The 16,849-nt window shown below is 38.9% G+C and overlaps 1 protein-coding gene across 2 annotated transcripts in view; it reads left to right on the forward strand.

The window, feature by feature from the left end:
* The first annotated feature begins 55 nt into the window (after window positions 1–55).
* ankrd12 (ankyrin repeat domain 12) overlaps window positions 56–16,849 on the forward strand; it is a 30,875-nt gene continuing 14,081 nt past the window's right edge. For both annotated transcript variants that reach the window (XM_068603203.1, XM_068603211.1), the window contains exons 1-2: window positions 56–207; window positions 15,796–15,909. In XM_068603203.1, coding sequence (XP_068459304.1) covers window positions 15,850–15,909 — 60 coding nt within the window. In that variant the 5' untranslated portion in view covers window positions 56–207; window positions 15,796–15,849. The remainder of the gene's footprint in view (window positions 208–15,795; window positions 15,910–16,849) is intronic.

Consider the following 16,849-nt stretch of genomic DNA (forward strand, 5'->3'; position numbering starts at 1 on the left):
CCAATGAAAACGTCGCTTGCATGTTTTGCTGGGCTTTTCTCGGAGAGGACGAGCAACTGTGATGTTTTCAAACCCAGCGATGAACGTCACACAGCCGTAGGCTACGGTTAAGGTCCAATATTTAGGAATTAACTGTTTATATTGCGCATTATTTACACATAGCAGAACCCGAATGAGTCAGTGGGATACGTGTGACCCAATTTGAAGGTAAGTGGAAAACAAGGTTGGTTGTTTGATTGCCTGGGATCATAGAAAGCCTAACGTTTAGTTAACGTTAGCCATCTGGCTACAGGGAGCGTGCTAACGGTAAGCTAACGTGAAGTAAACTGCGTGCGAAAATGGAACGGTATGTGTCTGCGTGGGCTCGTTATAGTCGCGTGCCACGTGCGTTACACGCATTGAGCACTCCACCAACTGGCTTTTCACCATTATCTGCGTTTAGAAACTCGCTGCTTCTTTGAAGCGGGAAGACGTGAAGCCGATAGGAAAATGTCGGGGCGAAGCGGAGGGAGCTGGGTTAGCCCCAGCCAGCGAGGCTGTGTCGGGCAGGAGCCGAGCTTGCTAGCTAGCTAGATTACGTGCTGGGGAGGGGGAACGTTGCGAGGGCAGCGGAGGGGCTGCAGTGGGCTTTTGTCTCGGTCTGTGCTGTGCTCTCGTGTCAAATATTTCCATTAAAACGGGAAACTTAGATTTTTTTGTGTGACTCGTGTTGGCCACAGTGTGACGGCACACAACACATTTACACGTGCGACGCATTTCAGGACGTAACGTTATCGGAACCTTAGCCTGTTGTGTTTACGAACCATTAAGTTGAACATTTCATCGCTCAACATATTTCTGGCTGTGCATTCAACGCCAAAACGAGCGACATTACTATGAAGTGGGTGGTGTTGTCTGCAGTGATACAGCCAAACGCCACCGTCTGTTTACCCCATCATGACTATTTTACATCTAGCGTACACATGTAGCTAGTTATGTTTTGCTATTTCATACAAGGGGACTTTCATAGCTTGATCATAAGGAGCCTGCGCCTTCCAGCCGACGACTGTGACATCTTGGGGGTGTGTTGCCTGATACAAAAGCTGCCTGTTTTCAGATGGCTGTCAGTGCGGCGACCACTCAAAACCAACAACGTCGACCTTCCTTTTGAAATTAAAACACCCAAGAGATATTTTGTTGACTTGATTTATTTAAATATATATATATATATATATATATATATATATATATATATATATATATATATATATATATATATATATATATAGTTTGAATAGGGTAGAATATTTTGCTAAAACGTTTCAATGCGTTTCACATGAATACAAATTTATCAACTGTATAATAATAAATAGACAAACCTTACATAGTATTTTAAACTGTGTAAAGCTTTAGTTACCTATCCTAGATACTTTCATTTTTCAGATGCAAGTCTTTTGTAAGGCAAGGGAAGAGACAGCGTAACCATTTTCAACCATACTGGTACAGCCAGGACATTTTGTCATCATAACATTAAACAGTTTTTTTTTAATTGTGTGATCACATGGGGAATGTTTGCCTTTCTGTGGCTGAACACTACTTGTAATCGCCAAACCAGAAATGTGAAACTAATATATTATATTGTCTGTGCTAATGTACTTTTAGTTGAATCACAACATGTGTATTTTCAGTCCATGTTTTGACAATACTAATCTAAAGCACAGGACTCACTACCCCTCCTATATGAACAGGAAATGTACAGGTCCTATAATTACAAAATGCTTTAGAAATAATATTGTTAATTTGATATTTATTATTTTTTTCAACGTGACAGCAATTGGGGAGAGAAAAGCTAAACTATGTTGTGACACAGTAAGACATAACATATTTTGGGGTATAGGATCTCAATATTAAACCCAAAATTAAAAGGACATAAGAATGGATAAAGAGCCTGCCAGTGTACTTGGCAACTAGTACATCTTAAAATGGAGGTATAAAACAAAATCTCCTTACACACAAGCATTTTACTACGTTGAAGAAATATTATCTGTCTCTATACTAACACGCCTGAAAACGTACATTGGGCATGGGCATGCTCTTGCCGATGTAAACAAGAAACTGATTGGTTACTTAGTTACAGAACAAGTAACAGAGTATTATTGTATGTTCTATGATAATAGGTCCTTTTTGATACTTGAGATATTTTTCCAACACACTCTCAAATTAACAAATTTAGTTGAAGAAAACATCTGTCTTTTAAACTTATTTACAAGGCTGTCTATAGGTATTTTTCTCTCACACACAAATCAAATCGACTTTTAATATGAACAGTTACAAATCTATTAGTCCCCTCAAAGCCACAAACAAGGCTTTCAAATGTCCGATTCGTACGGCTGATAACTCTTCTGCACACGTTGCTCACAAAGTGCTTGAATATTAGCTTTCCTCATACGCATCTAGGCAGTAGTAGTATTATAAAATGCAGAATTTAAATGCATAACAGCTGCTGGCATAGACAACAAGGCCAGCAACTCCTGTAATTTCTTATCCGTGTTGAATTAACCACTGGTAGTTGCTCGATAGTCACGGCGGCATGATGAATGGGAGAAGGATACTGTGAGGCTGCTAAGATCCAATCAAGTCGCGGATATTGGTGTCTACAACATAGTTTCCAAAGGTCTCTGTTTCTTCTCTTGCAGATTTAAATGCAACCCCGAAGTGTTAAAACCAAGACAGCGGAGCTCCCCTGTAATATATTGGTAAACACTGCAGTTGCCTGCATTGCTTTAGGAGTATTCTAGTATCAAAACAGAAGTAAAATGTTTCTTGCGTCATTCATGCCGAAGTGTATCCTCGTTTGTTATGTTATACTTTTTGAAAATCATTTGCCAGTTTATATTTGACGTTGAAACAACGACACCTTTTCACAACCCTTATATACAGAAGGCTGCGTGCATCTCCCCTACATTTATCTATGTTGAACTGAATGATCTTCACAATGCAGGGAAAATAAATTATCGGATGACGGTCTACCTAAATAAGTGTTAGGAGAAATATTGTGTTACACTTTGGGCCTATGTCTATCACATTTCCTCTCTTGGTAAATGTTTGACGGACATTAAGTAAAATATATGTAGTGTCACATTGATTGTTTCTAAAAAAAAACATCAAAAAGAAACTTTCCTCTTCCTTAATCCTACTCATTATATAAATACAGAAGGCTCATTCAATTTCAAAAGTTGTTGCTAAGCTGTTTCAGAAATCTGACAGCTGACACGCACCCGAAAAACAACATAATGTCGTCAAAAAACATCACGTTGTTTCCTAAGTTATTATTTATATTTCTTAAAAAGAGGCCCAACATTGTATCAATTTCTCAAAATGGTTGCCACTGACTAGGCAACCCTTTAGTGTCCAGCCCTGGTGCATAGAAACACTTTACTTTTTGGTATTACTAACTATTGTATGTGATAATGCAGTTGATGCATAACATTATTTCATATATTATCCTTTTGATGTATTAAAACTAAACACATTCACAAAATAACCATGGAAAAATAAACTCCTGTACAAGGTTAAGCAGAGAAATACAAAAGCTGTTCAATAACTAGTCTGGATTGGTTTACATATTAGTACTACTACTACTACTACTACTACTACTACTACTACTACTACTGATTTCTTTATGGCATATATATGTTCTTTGTCACATGAACGTGGATTGTGTGTCGCACATAATGTAATGGTTAAACCAAAGTCGTCTTTGACAATGGTTGGATTAGTCCTATTACAGGACTAATCTAGTATGTACTTGAGTATGTACTTGAGTAACTTAATTACTAAAAATCCTCCCTGGGGGTTGCAAACCTTCACCGTGGGATGTGTTTGTGGTGGCGCTGGCAACACGCAGATTGCTTGACACATTCATCTTCTGAACTAGAGTTGTCAGAAGAGTCGTAAGTTTTGGGTCCATATTAGTAACAATAATCAGATAGAATACTAAATATTGTAATTATTAATAGCAATGGCACACAATTGATATTGATAATAATTTGGAATATACAGCTCACCTAGAGCTCAGATGAAGGCTATTCTAAAGATATTGAAGCCATGTCCAGTTCATTTAGAAGGCTGCCACTGTCTGCCATTACAGATTTCATTCCCCCACAAAACTCCAACAGGTAGGTACTCCTGAGCTGCAGGGATTTGCTGGCCCTTTTATTGAAGTGGTAACCTTAGTTTATTGTATTTTAATGTGATATTACTACAAGGTTCATCTTGTGACGCAACAGCTTCTGCAAAGCATTGCTTTCAACATATACGTTTAATAGTCAGCCAACTGGCTAATACTGGCAATTTCATAAGTCACTTGGCTTCCACAAACCCAATATGGCCTGTTATTCTGTGAGATTGCAGTTTTTTTTTGTTGTCAGAATTGGTGTTGCAGATGTTCATTTCCCCTTCCTCACTTTTTATTCAAGAGTATACTTGACTGACTCATTTTAACCTTGGTTTTGCTTTCCCAAAGCTTTTTCTTTTAAAGTTACCCATACTTTACTTTAGGTTGTATTGTGTATCCACTATGCCTGTCCACAGATTGTCACATGGTGACACAGTCTTGTAATTTGTTGGTGCAGCTTGGACTGTAACTTGGAGCATTTTATTTGATATAAGGATCTTATGATTAGTTTGTTATTGTACAGTAAAATGATTAGTGAGATCAGAAGAGAAATGTGCAAAGACAAGCTTAAGATTGCCAAACTGACCAAATTGACTCCCTGGCTGAATGGCAAAATTCTTCAGACTAGCACCAACAGAGGACTGCAAGAAATGATTTTCCATTATCATTTAATTCATCCAGCTTTTACAATTACTCATGAAACTCATAGAATGACGGGTCTGGATGCTCCAAAATCTGTTTCTCCTCTAATTTCTGCCAGATTATGAAAATCAAATACAGGGAAGGTCTGCAGTCACATCAGTTGTACATGTTCACTCCAGGCAAATGTTCCTACAAGCGGAGAGGTACATCATGTGAAAAAGCAACGCAGATGCCCATTAAGAAATAAATATAGACAGTTTAATGTGAAGTATGTACCGTTAACACATTCTTAATAACCTGATGTCCAGTCACAATGAAATATCAAATTTGTGGAAAAAATATTGAACCATTTAAAGATTTCCTGGCTTGATAAACACTTGTACAGAAGAACCCAATCCATATGTAACTTTGGAAACCATACCATGACTAATATGTAGCCTTTGCAAATAGACTTTAAGCCTCTTAGTTAAATAATAGGGTATTGAACAAGCTTCTGTAAAGCAGGAACAATTATGTAACAACATACAGTATTCCCTTGTGTTCTGCTTTAGGAGTTGTCTTTTTCATCAGGAGGGATTTGTTTTAAAGAGAGATCAGACACTATGCGCTTGGGCATCAATTTTTTTTTATGCACACTACTTTGTTGAATACCTCATCTGCCTGATGGATATGTGCATGGCATTAGTTTTTTGCATCACACATTTTAGCTTGGTATAATAAGTAATTTAAGAAAAGGAAAATAAGAGGTGTTTGGGTAGGAAAGTGACCTTCACAATGAGTTGAGGTGCTTGGGTAATAATGCAGATCAGTTGAATAGAAAAGACAGTGTTGAGCAATATACTCATCGAACTTCAAAAACATAGAAATGCTTATGAAATAACACAAATTGAGGTTTTTAGTGGTGGACAGCAAATGTCCTCTTGTGTGAGCCTCATTTCACTGAGTAATTAGACTCTTCATCATGTAAATCCTAAGAGGAATTGGTATAATTCCAGTTGTTTCATATCCAGTATCGAAAAAGCCTTTGATCTGGCCTCAGCTATAAAACAATAAAGTGATATACTTTTTAGAAAGGTATTATCGATGAGGGGCGGAAAAAGGTTGTCGGAACATCTCCAAGTATCACATGTAAAGTTGATGCCCTACGTACACAACCTTTCTCATGAGAGGCTTAACCTAGCTGCCTATGAGACATTGAGACCTATATTTTGGCCTCTAGGTTCCCACTGCATCAGCAACAGTGACCTGTTTTGGTTTCTGTCTCTTAAAACTGTGAAGTATTGATTGGCCTTTAACATACAATAAGTACCCCCACCCCACACACCCCCATTCTTCTCTTTTGAGCAATCTCACATGGACTGTATCTTAAGGGAAACTCCCCATAATGGTCAAATTTTTTTGTCTCATTCTTCCTCTTGTTTAATATTCATTCTAACACTGGTTAGTTAAAGGTTGCAATAAGAAAAGGGAAAAAAAAGAGAGCCCAAGATAAATGATCAAGTTCCTTTATTCCAGACAGCTTACAATTCTGTCATGTATCACTTTATTTTCAATTTGTAGTCCATATTTATTGTGTTGCAGTTCAAATGAGACTAGTGCTGTTCATGAGATGAAGTACCCCTAGAGCAGCATCTGCAGTTGGCTCTATCGGGCGCGTATCTGCGTTTCAAGAGGCCCAGCAAGTGTGAGTTTGTTTGTGTTTTTGTGTGAAATGGGCAGAGCCTACTGATTACACAACATGTGCTTGTCTTTACCAGCAACTGAATGTATGTAGAGCATTGTTTCTGTTTGGTATGTTGAGGGCAGTATCTCGACTCCTGATAATTTACCCTGTGACCTTCGTGTTGGAGAATACTCTATGATGCATGCAGAGGGAAAGGGAGAAATATGGTTTGTAATATTACAATGTTCTATGCTACTAATTATTATTAATTGGAAGTTTCCTTTTATGAATAAGCTGTTAGAGAAATAAAAGTGTGCGTTGATTGTTATAGGCAGAGAGGGTGAAAGACAATTTGACAATGGCCATTTGGTTGCATTCTTTATTGCTGAGCTGCTTTCACTTGGCTGATGCCAAAGAAAGCGATCATATCCTGTTTACTCTGACTCTTACAGTGACCATGCTTTCTGAGGGCCAAGGATGCTCCTGATGCAAAATAGTTTAATTAGTTTTGTATACACGAAATGATTTCTCTAAATGTATTTGGCTTCTAGTGTTTTGAGTTGGCTAGGATAGCTAGCATTAGCAACTAGCCCTGGCTTTCTTGTAACTCCTGGTTTGTTTCCTTGGTTGCTAACGCTAGCAACCTGGCTATTGTCCAAACAGGAAACGCGTTGAGCTCAGTGCTATGATAAAGGCATATTAAAGCACAGTTCGTTTCGTTTGTATACATTTGACAGTGACAAAAAACAGTGGTCGAAAAGATGACAAAAGCATAGGTGATGTCGTGTATTAACATAACGTTGAAAAAAAAAGCATTGACAAATATTCAGAAATGGATTCAGAGCAGCCTTAAGTAGAACGGAGTTGGCACTTAGGGGCTTTGTTTGCTTAACAATTTGATACGTCTCGTGGCTGCAGCTGTGTAGCAGTAAAAGCTCTCCCCTCCAGTCCATTAGTTACTACGTCATGTATTTATTTGTTGGCTGATATTTAGACCTGTGTTGGTATGTCGGTATATATGGATGTTTTCCAGTATTGACCATCACATCAACACACAATTTGATACCACAATATACTGGGTTACTTGTACATCTGAAATGAGTGTTAAATGTAAGGTTCTCAGTTCAGCTGTCCATTTTCTATAATACCGTATATTTGTGTTAAGATCATCGATAGCTGTTAGAATAAATTATTCCCACGGTCTCATGTTTATAATACAGATACTATCATTCCTCATACAGAAAATATTCACAGCACACAAGTGTTAAGCTTCTGTGAGAAATATGAATTTATCCCTCTTCCAGTACCTGGGATCATGTCCTTTAACCCCATATACCTTTACATTTTGAATGGAATACTAGAGAATCCAATACTCAATATGAAGAGGCTGTTTCTGATTCAGCGCCGACTATAGAAATACTTCAGAGGCTGTTTCTGATTCGCCGACTATAGAAATACTTCAACTATAAAATGCTGGTGGTGGTGGCTTGAAATGGTTGTGTGAATCATTTGTTACACTTAGCAAGAGACTATCTTTTTTTCTTCCTTTCCTGTTTTTTAAGACTGCAACTGATAACATTTAAGTAAAACTGATAATAATTAAAGAGCTGAAACAATCCATTGCTTAATCGATAAGTTAATTAGCAAATATACGAGTAGAAGTTAACCTGACAAGTGTATTTTGTAGTTATTTTATGTTAGTTAGTAGTTTATGTTTATCTGCATTATCTTAAAGCCCAATTGTGAAATGCAAACTGCTATTAATCTGTATGCTGCATGACTGTTGACCAAATACTTGTAGTCATTATTCTTTTCAGTTTTAAGACAAAGATGTGGTGTCAACCCTAACATGTTGGCCTCTCTGAGGCCTCTGGCACTGTAAAGTTGTGGTTTTGGCACAGCTCAGGCAGCCATGTGTCCTGCTTGTGATCGGATCAACAAGCTTAATAGGATGTGGCAGGTGTAGATGGAGTAATTTCTTGAATGTTATGATGAGAACTAACGGCATTTCCCTCCATGGTTTATTTTTCAGACTGAGGCCTGCTCGTTGCTAAAATGTAACTTTGTAGATTAGCCATGTGGGGGGTGAGAAAGATGACAAAAGTAATTTTATTAAAATTGCTAGCTGCAAAAGATATGAAATCAGTTCATGCATGTGTTTTATTGCTGTTTGTGTTAAAGTGACCGGTCTTTAAGAAATTAAGTTGGTTTCGAAATTACCATAAATTACATGCTTATTTAATGTTATGTATTATCAGGTTTTTCCATTTCTACTCATGAATTTCTGCTGTGAGATTGACCTTCCCTTGAAAGTTGAACAGTTCCCCAGTGTTTTTGTCCAGTCATGTGAGTATGGCGCTGTGGTAGGAGTAAGAACAAGACCAACGCCTAGGTCCTAACCTTTGCTCCAATCCTTCCCGCATCCCCCCTTCCCCTCCTTTTTAACCCATAATCGGCAGTAAAGGCTTCATTGTTCTTGTCCGCTGCTTGGATATCTGATCATTAACCCACATTCAGAGCTGTGGTGGCAGGCTTCTTGAGGCTCTCGGACCAATTTTAACGGGTGTGTTTCAGTGGGCTGAGCTGTGCACTTCTGCCAGTAAAGTAAACTCTATTTACGCCTCTCGAGGAGAAACATTAGGCTACTTTCTGAGTCTTTTGATTTGTGTGCGAGCAATGCCCTGAGCCGCTCCCTTGTAAATTTAGGGCTATTCGTGTTTTTATGAAAGCTTTTAAGTGATGGCTACGGCTGTGAAACAGTTCAGCACTCAATCTTACATAAGAATACACATTTAGGACACACAGAGCATTATGTCGTAGTCTTACAACAGCTTAATGCTATTATGAATTAAGCCAGACAATTTGGTGTCCTGCAAAACTAACATTATTTGTCTTTAGTTTAATGGAAGAGTACGGTAGATTTGCCTGGGAATTAACCATTTGGTGTTTTTGTGTGACAACAGGTTCTCTTCAAGTAACATGTTTTACAGTTTTAGGAGGTAGTTTAAGTTGACTACCTAATTACATCTGTAGGGGGCTAGTGCCTATTTAAAACTGATGGCTTCAGTGGATTTTCGGCAGCAGTTGTCTTGTATCTGTTCATTTATTTACTCACCACAGTTGGCAATGGTAACCTATGCTTTTCCCATGTGGAGGTTGAACCAGAGCTCCATCTCTTCCCAGAAACATGGCGGCCTCATTTATGCAACCAAACGACCACCGGAACGAAGGCCAGACACTCTGGTTGGAGGAGGAGTATGTCTCGTCTGTCTGGGGTTAGGCTAGCGCGAGGTGAACAGACGCCTTGAGGCATCCAGTGTCACTTGCTCTTTGTTTTTTAATGTCGAAATCAGTTCAGATGACCCAGTGGTGGGAGGAGATTTGCACTTATTCTGTTCATGTAATCTTATGCATTTAATGGCTGGATTGCATGACTTTGAATGCAATTAACAGATGAGGCTTCTGAGTGTTTTATTTTTATTGTATATTTTTTAAAGCAAATTCCAGGTTTGTTTTTTTGTGTCTCTTATGAGGGAACTCTGGTTTATACTATGTATGCACAGTGTATCAAGCAAGAAAGACAACTGGCCTGGTTTACACATTGCTGTGGATTCTTGCTGAAACTAACTCTTATTTCTGTCAGTAATTAATCCAGTATTTTATTAAATTCATCTTTAATACTTAAATAAAAGCCCCACAAGTTACAAGGTCGTTTGCTTTAATGTTTTAGAATTGCTTACTTATTCTATCTGCTACAAAGCTAATGCTCAATTTATAAAGTATTAAGAATAAACTCAGCTGGCATATATTTGGTGTTTTCATATAATAAATGGATAATTTTACATAATGTAAACAATCATTTGGATTACCGACATGTTGAAGAATAGGATTATCTTCTTATTTTGGTTTATCAATGGGAAAATAATTGGACTGGACATTTCTAGGGCACACAGCAGATTTGGCATACACAGTGTTAGGTATTTATACGTTGCATGCACAGTAATTGGTCAGTAGTATAGACATGTGTGCTGTGTGTACGATCAGGTTGAAGATGGCTGGCTCTTTGCTGGATATTGTTGCTTCTTCTGCCCCTCTCCTGTAGTCTCAGTAGTAGGGCCTTTTGCGCCTGGCTTTGTCCTGCTACTCATTATGTAGTCGGAGGAGGCGGAGGAGACGAAGGCTGGGAGTGGATGTGCAGCTGAGAGAGACCTCCCCCATCATTTAGCCTGACGGCACACAGGACCACAACCACGTGACCGGCTGTTTACTGTCGCAGCAAGCAGAGTGTTTCTCCTTTAGTATGTTACAGGATTTGTGTGTGTGCGTGTGCGCACGTGCACACTCTGTCTCTCTCTCTCTCTCTGTCTCTCTCTCTCTCTCTGGAAGCTGTAGTGCAGTAATGTTACTACCGCTGCTGGTGGCGGCATACTCTGTGTCAGGCTTCATACTATTCTTAGCTCTCTTCCCTCCCTGCCCCATCATGCAGTCTGCGGATCAGGTTACTATACTGTGTGTGTGTGTGTGCTCTTCATCTACCCCACACTCTTCACCACTCCTCAAACCCCCAAACCGCTACCCTCACGCAATGACATGCACTGAAGCAGCCGCTCTGCTGTCAGGGCCAACATGCTCCAGCACTACAGGGAAATGGTTGTTGTTGTTAGTCAGGAACCAGTGGAGTTAAAGAGCAGGAACACCAGTTTATAAATACATAGAGACATCTGCTTCTCAGAGAAACCAGCAGTACAGCCAGCATGCTTAACTTGGGAACTCACTCTAAACCTTTTTTATTTTTTATAAATATAAGTGGTCACCATGTCCAGGCTTGAAGAAGATAATTTAGAAACTGTGTTGTATTTTTAAGTCATAATCTGAAAAGTGAATTGACCTCCAGCCCTGATGGCCAGTATGTTTTGGTCATCCACTAAACTGTTACGGTAATGTGGCTACATGGCAAAGAGAGCTACTACTTTGTTTCAGTGACCTGTAGCAAGGAAAGTATATTATAGCCGACCAAGATTTGTCTAATAACGACGTCAAACTAATTATTTTTATTACCTGATTTTAATCTGATAAGCGTTTGCTGAGCATGCTGATAATTGTCTAGTCTTTATAACAAAACAAAAATAACCCCTCCTGAAGCTCAATGTGTTGTCTTTTTGGCTGTTTTTCTTTTTTGGTACAAAAGATGATTTTGCTGCTGTATTTGTGCCTCAACGACGCTATTCAGTGTTGATGGAGAAAGTATGTTAGCAAAGCTCATCACTAATTGCATTTTGAATTGTCCTCTTACAGCCAAATCTAACAAAGAAGGAATACAGACTTTTTAGAAATCAGTTTATTTCTTTTTTGACAGGCCGCATACAGCATCTACTGGTCACTTCCTTTCACTGGTTGCAGAAATTCAGGTTCAATCCCTAATTTACTGCCATCTGCAATGTATGCAAAAGACAGGCAACTAAGTCCCCAATTTGTCTGGAAGAGATGGCATTCGCAATGTTCCATGACTAGTCGTGGACACATGCAGCCACTTTCCCAGCAAGTCTGCGTCTGCCTTTGCATACTCTGTCAGGGTTTCTGCCAGTGCATTGCAAGCTTGGCGGCCGGCTGTGGATGTCGGAAGTATAAAGTTAGCTGTTATGTAATAGCTGCGAACGTTGCAGTGCATTGTGTGTACAGGTGAGGCCTTTTCTTGGTGAATAATTTCTACAACTCCTCGAGACCCAGGCCAAGTTCCTGTGTCTTACTTGTCACCTTGTGATTAAAAGAAGGTTAAAAAATGATTGACGGTTAAATAGTGTATAATTAACATCCTTAAAACTAATCTCAGCCGTAGTCTCCGTGAGCCGTAGTAGTCATCAAGGCAGAGTTGGATCTGGACTTGAAACAGCCTGATGTTAATGGCAGAGCTTGCAATGGCTTATTCAGTTCTAAGCTGCTCATGAAATGGCAGTGAATGAGAACGCCACACTGGCGAGGACCCAAATACCTCTGTAATTATAGTCACACCCTCCTCGCCTTCTCTGGGTCAGATTGGAGTCCTGTCAGCGTTTGTTTTCTGGTCTGGTCCCAGGCTGTCCATACCGCTTTAATACCCCCCGACACTAACCTCTTTACACCAACGTGTTCACTGTGGACTGCTCAATTCTCCTATTCAGCTGCCTGAATGACGATGCTGCTGCATTCTGGCTAACTGCTGACTAATGATGGACCTCTCACTGGGCTCAGCTGAGCAGCACAGCTGTGTGTCGGAAAAACGATACCTGTGAACACTGTGCTATTACTCAGGATCAGTAATAGTCAGGAAGGTACTTAAAGAAAAAAGTGTTGGATTCTGTTTTGAAAAGTGTCTTGTTATTCATAATAATTAACTGCAGCAAACCAGTAAAACTGGATCCCATCTGGAAAGGCTCAAAATTAAAAACAACTAATTGACAGTATTGCGACTTTTCTTCAATGTGAAATTTAAATAATATTCTTTGTCTAACTATAGAACATAATATACAAATATTAAACATACATTTTCTCTAAAACTGGATAAAGTTACAGGACCGTCTAACAAACTTGCTCCACGTTACTAGACAAATATAATCAGACTAAACCTAAATTACAGTATATTCCACTTGTTTTCTCAAAGAAAACAGGAGCAAGATATCAATAGAACACTTATGTACTCATGTACATAACATCTTGTTGTTTGCGGCTGTAATGTTACACAGCTGGCTAGAGGAAGATCCCCAGAGAGCTGTAAATCTACTTGCTGTTGGTTACATTGTAAGACATTTTAAGTAAATGACTTTATCTTTCTGTTCTGTAAATTTCTGTTTATAAAGGACAAAAGTCCTTTATAAACAGACGATATCTGGTATTGTCCATGTACTCACCATCTTTTGGTTACGTCTCCAGTAGTGCACAGCTGATAAGTACTAAAAGGGGAACTTGGGAACTATTTGTAGGTTTGTTTGTATGACTGACTGATCTTCAATTGAATCTTTAATTGATTGGCTGACCATTTCGCATTTGAAAAACTCTATTCAAGCTTTATTCTTTACAACAATGAAGTCTAAGTTAAACTGAAATCTGACGGTACATCGGTTTAAAAATGTCAACCGTAAAAGAGGTTTCTCTGTTAACGCCTTTGTCTTGTGTGTAGAGTTTCAGCTGCTTAAACTCAAAAGACTTGTGGCTTTCACATAAATCCTCAATGAGCCACATCATTTCCCCCCGTTAAGGCGATGTGTATACCAAAACGTGCTGATCCTGATTACCCCTCATCATTTGAAATTAACATCATGCTGTATTGAAGAAGTCTTGAAACTGGTCATTGAGACCATAAACTCATGTTTAGAATGTTTACTGACAGACTTGGAAGTAGGTTAATTGTCTCATAGACTTCCATACAATCTGACTTATTTTTACAATTGGAGGATATGCCCCCTGCTGGTCAGTAGAGTGTACGTTTTAAGACACCCCCGCATCCGCTTCCCTCATCAGAAGTGGAAGTTGCTGCCTGGTTGTGATTAATGAGCAAAAGTAGCATGCTTTTGCAGTGTGCACTGTTGACTATGCTGTTTATAGGTCATGCATGTTTGATTCTCAAGGCATAAGAAACATATTCTAGTCCAGTAACTATGTGAAACATTACTTCTGTGCTTTTTGAGCCCTTCTGTCTTAGTTGTAATTGAAGTGCATCCACTTACATTTGTGTTTTTTAGATTTCAAAGAATTTGATTCCGTCTTGTGTTGGTTAGCGCAGCAAAACCCCTTGCTAATCTTGATGTGCTGCTCATAGAGTTGTTTAGCTTAGCCTCAGAGGATTTTGCTTGGAAGCCTCTGTTGTAGCCGCCCAAATGAAAGCATGATTGTAGATGGACACTGGAGGTTGGGCCTGTCTGGTCAAATCAGATATTTAATCTAAAATGTCAAAATCATATAAAAAATAGTTGTCCTACTTGACATCATCAAATTGATTAAATCTCAAATATGTACATTTTACTCTCATGAAAGACTGAGATTTAAATTTGAGAAGCTGTAACTGATGAAAGAAAGAGATGACCTCACGTTTAATCAAAACAGCACTCTGGGAAACTAGCTTCTGATTGGAGGAAATCCCCTGAGTTGTTGGAAAAATCTTTTCACTTTAGCAATGGGGGTCACCCCCATTAGAAATCCTTCTAGTGCTTTTATAGATTATAGGAAAGTAACAGGAAGCATATTGAGTAACGGGGCTGTCCCATTCATGTTAAGGCTGCTGCGTCGCACCTTAACGGTTGCTCATGTGTCCTGATGCTGTGGAAGCGGCTTACAGTGATCACGTCTGTCTAGGTCAAGTTGATCACTCAAAGGGAATCATTATTAACACCACATTTTGTCTATAAAGTAACAAAACAGGGCAGCTAAATCCACAGGTGACCATACTTTTTTTTTTATTGAGAGACAATGACTTTCTTTTTCCCATCATAATTTCAATGTGCATGCAGCACCAGCCTCGGATAGCCAGCCTGAAAGCAGACAGGTTACTGCGACGCAAAGTATCAAGAGAGTAAAGAAGAAAACTAAACATAAATTTAATTAACACTAACTTACTGTATTTTTAGACTGTTGTCATGTTTGAAAATTCCCCAAATGAACTTTAAGTGGACTGTAAACTAATCTATTTTTTTAACAGCATTAATATAGGAATGATTCTGTCCCGAGCTTGATCAGTCTAAGCAATTGATCACTGTGACTTTGCTCACTGTACATGGTTTACATTGTATAGTTTACTGTTTGACATACTTCCATTGGGTTCCATAAAGGCTATTTCTGTAAAGTCAGAAGGGATGACGTGAGTGTGTTTAAAAATAGAAGCATGGAAAGTTTATTGACAGTACATGAGAAAAGGATCTTGTGACTCAAAACAGCACGGCGCTCTCCATGTGACACAATAACTGACATGTGCCATGGTCGGCTTCATGCTCCTGTTCAACTGAGTTTTATACTTTCTCTATTTACTGCAGGCACCCACAGTGCCTCCATTGACTCTGCTGCATGTGCTACTACACTGACACAAACCACATCAGAGAGGAGCTTGGTTACACTGATGAGTAGACCATAGTGACGACATGCAGGGGAAACGTTGTCCTCTTAAAGCTTAAGAGTCCCTAAATCTGTGATTCATGCTCCCTCGGGTAGTTGTTTCCTGCCTGTTTTTATTTCTTTATTTTTTAAAACATGCCTCATATTCTTGCCAGTTTCATTGCCTAGTCTAAAGAAACTCTAGGGCCACCCAGACTGTAATGTAATAATAAAAAAAAAAAACATTCTTCTCATTGCTGCTGTTTTCTGTCTCCAGGTGCATGATGATCCTGCTGTGCTGTAGCTGTCACAGCTAGTCAGGTGCTGCACCATGGCCAAACCTGGGAGCGACAGAGATGGAGCCATGGTGGATAAGCAGGCGGGGAAGAAGGTATGTCAGCACAGACGAGCACTAAACAACATTTGTGCAAGGAGTGAGCCAAATATTTGTGATTTCACTTTGCCGTACTTCCATTTTAAACAAATGGTTCTTTACTATAGAGATCAATGAAATGTTGCCCTATTTAAATTAAATCCTAATACAAACCATTTAGATATGTAGAACAACATAAGATACTAGGTCAAGAATGAAGAATTTGTTCTTGATTATGACACCAGCAAACTTACAGTACTTTAGGGACTTCTTATCAATGTTGGCATAAAAAAAGCGGTTCAAAGTTCATTCTTGACTTTGAAAACAGTTGACGAAACATGATTAATTTAGAACCTGTTCTGAATCTGAAGTCCTCTTCATGCCCGGCTTGTATTTGAGTACTTTTCACTTTATCAGTATTTACAATCGAGACAATTGCTGCAATCTTAGAAGTTTGGCTTGGACATGATTTAGCATTGAGGGCTACATGATGCAAAAATGATGAAGCAACTCTGCTACCTTTCTTTTTTTATAAACAAAGATTCCTATATTTATTAAAGGCCTCCTTCAATGAGTGCATCTTATGTTTTTTTGTTGTTGCACTTGGTCTGGAAGTTCAACATCCTAGGCTTTTTAACACACACATTACCCACTTGCTGTAACACATCTTACCTCAGAGCTACATTATTCTCTCTGAGATATGTTGTTTGCTAACCGGACTCTTTCAATCCAACAACTGCCGATTGCCGATATAGTCACACAGGTGTGCAGTTCAGCAGCCAGATGTGATTCAACAGTAATTTTAAACAATATCCTATCTCACCTCACAACTTGTTATAGCAAAAACTGCTTATTTATCTCTTTCTTTATAAATGACAGACAATTTATGCCGGCTTTAATTTTTAAGGCAGAAGTGTTTCATGTGTCTCATCTTAACCCTCCTCTACTTTCAACACTG

The sequence above is a fragment of the Clinocottus analis genome, unplaced genomic scaffold, assembly GCF_023055335.1.
Source record: "Clinocottus analis isolate CAN_PGR_092001 unplaced genomic scaffold, fCliAna1.0.p SCAF_11, whole genome shotgun sequence".
NCBI classification, from domain to species: domain Eukaryota; kingdom Metazoa; phylum Chordata; class Actinopteri; order Perciformes; family Cottidae; genus Clinocottus; species Clinocottus analis.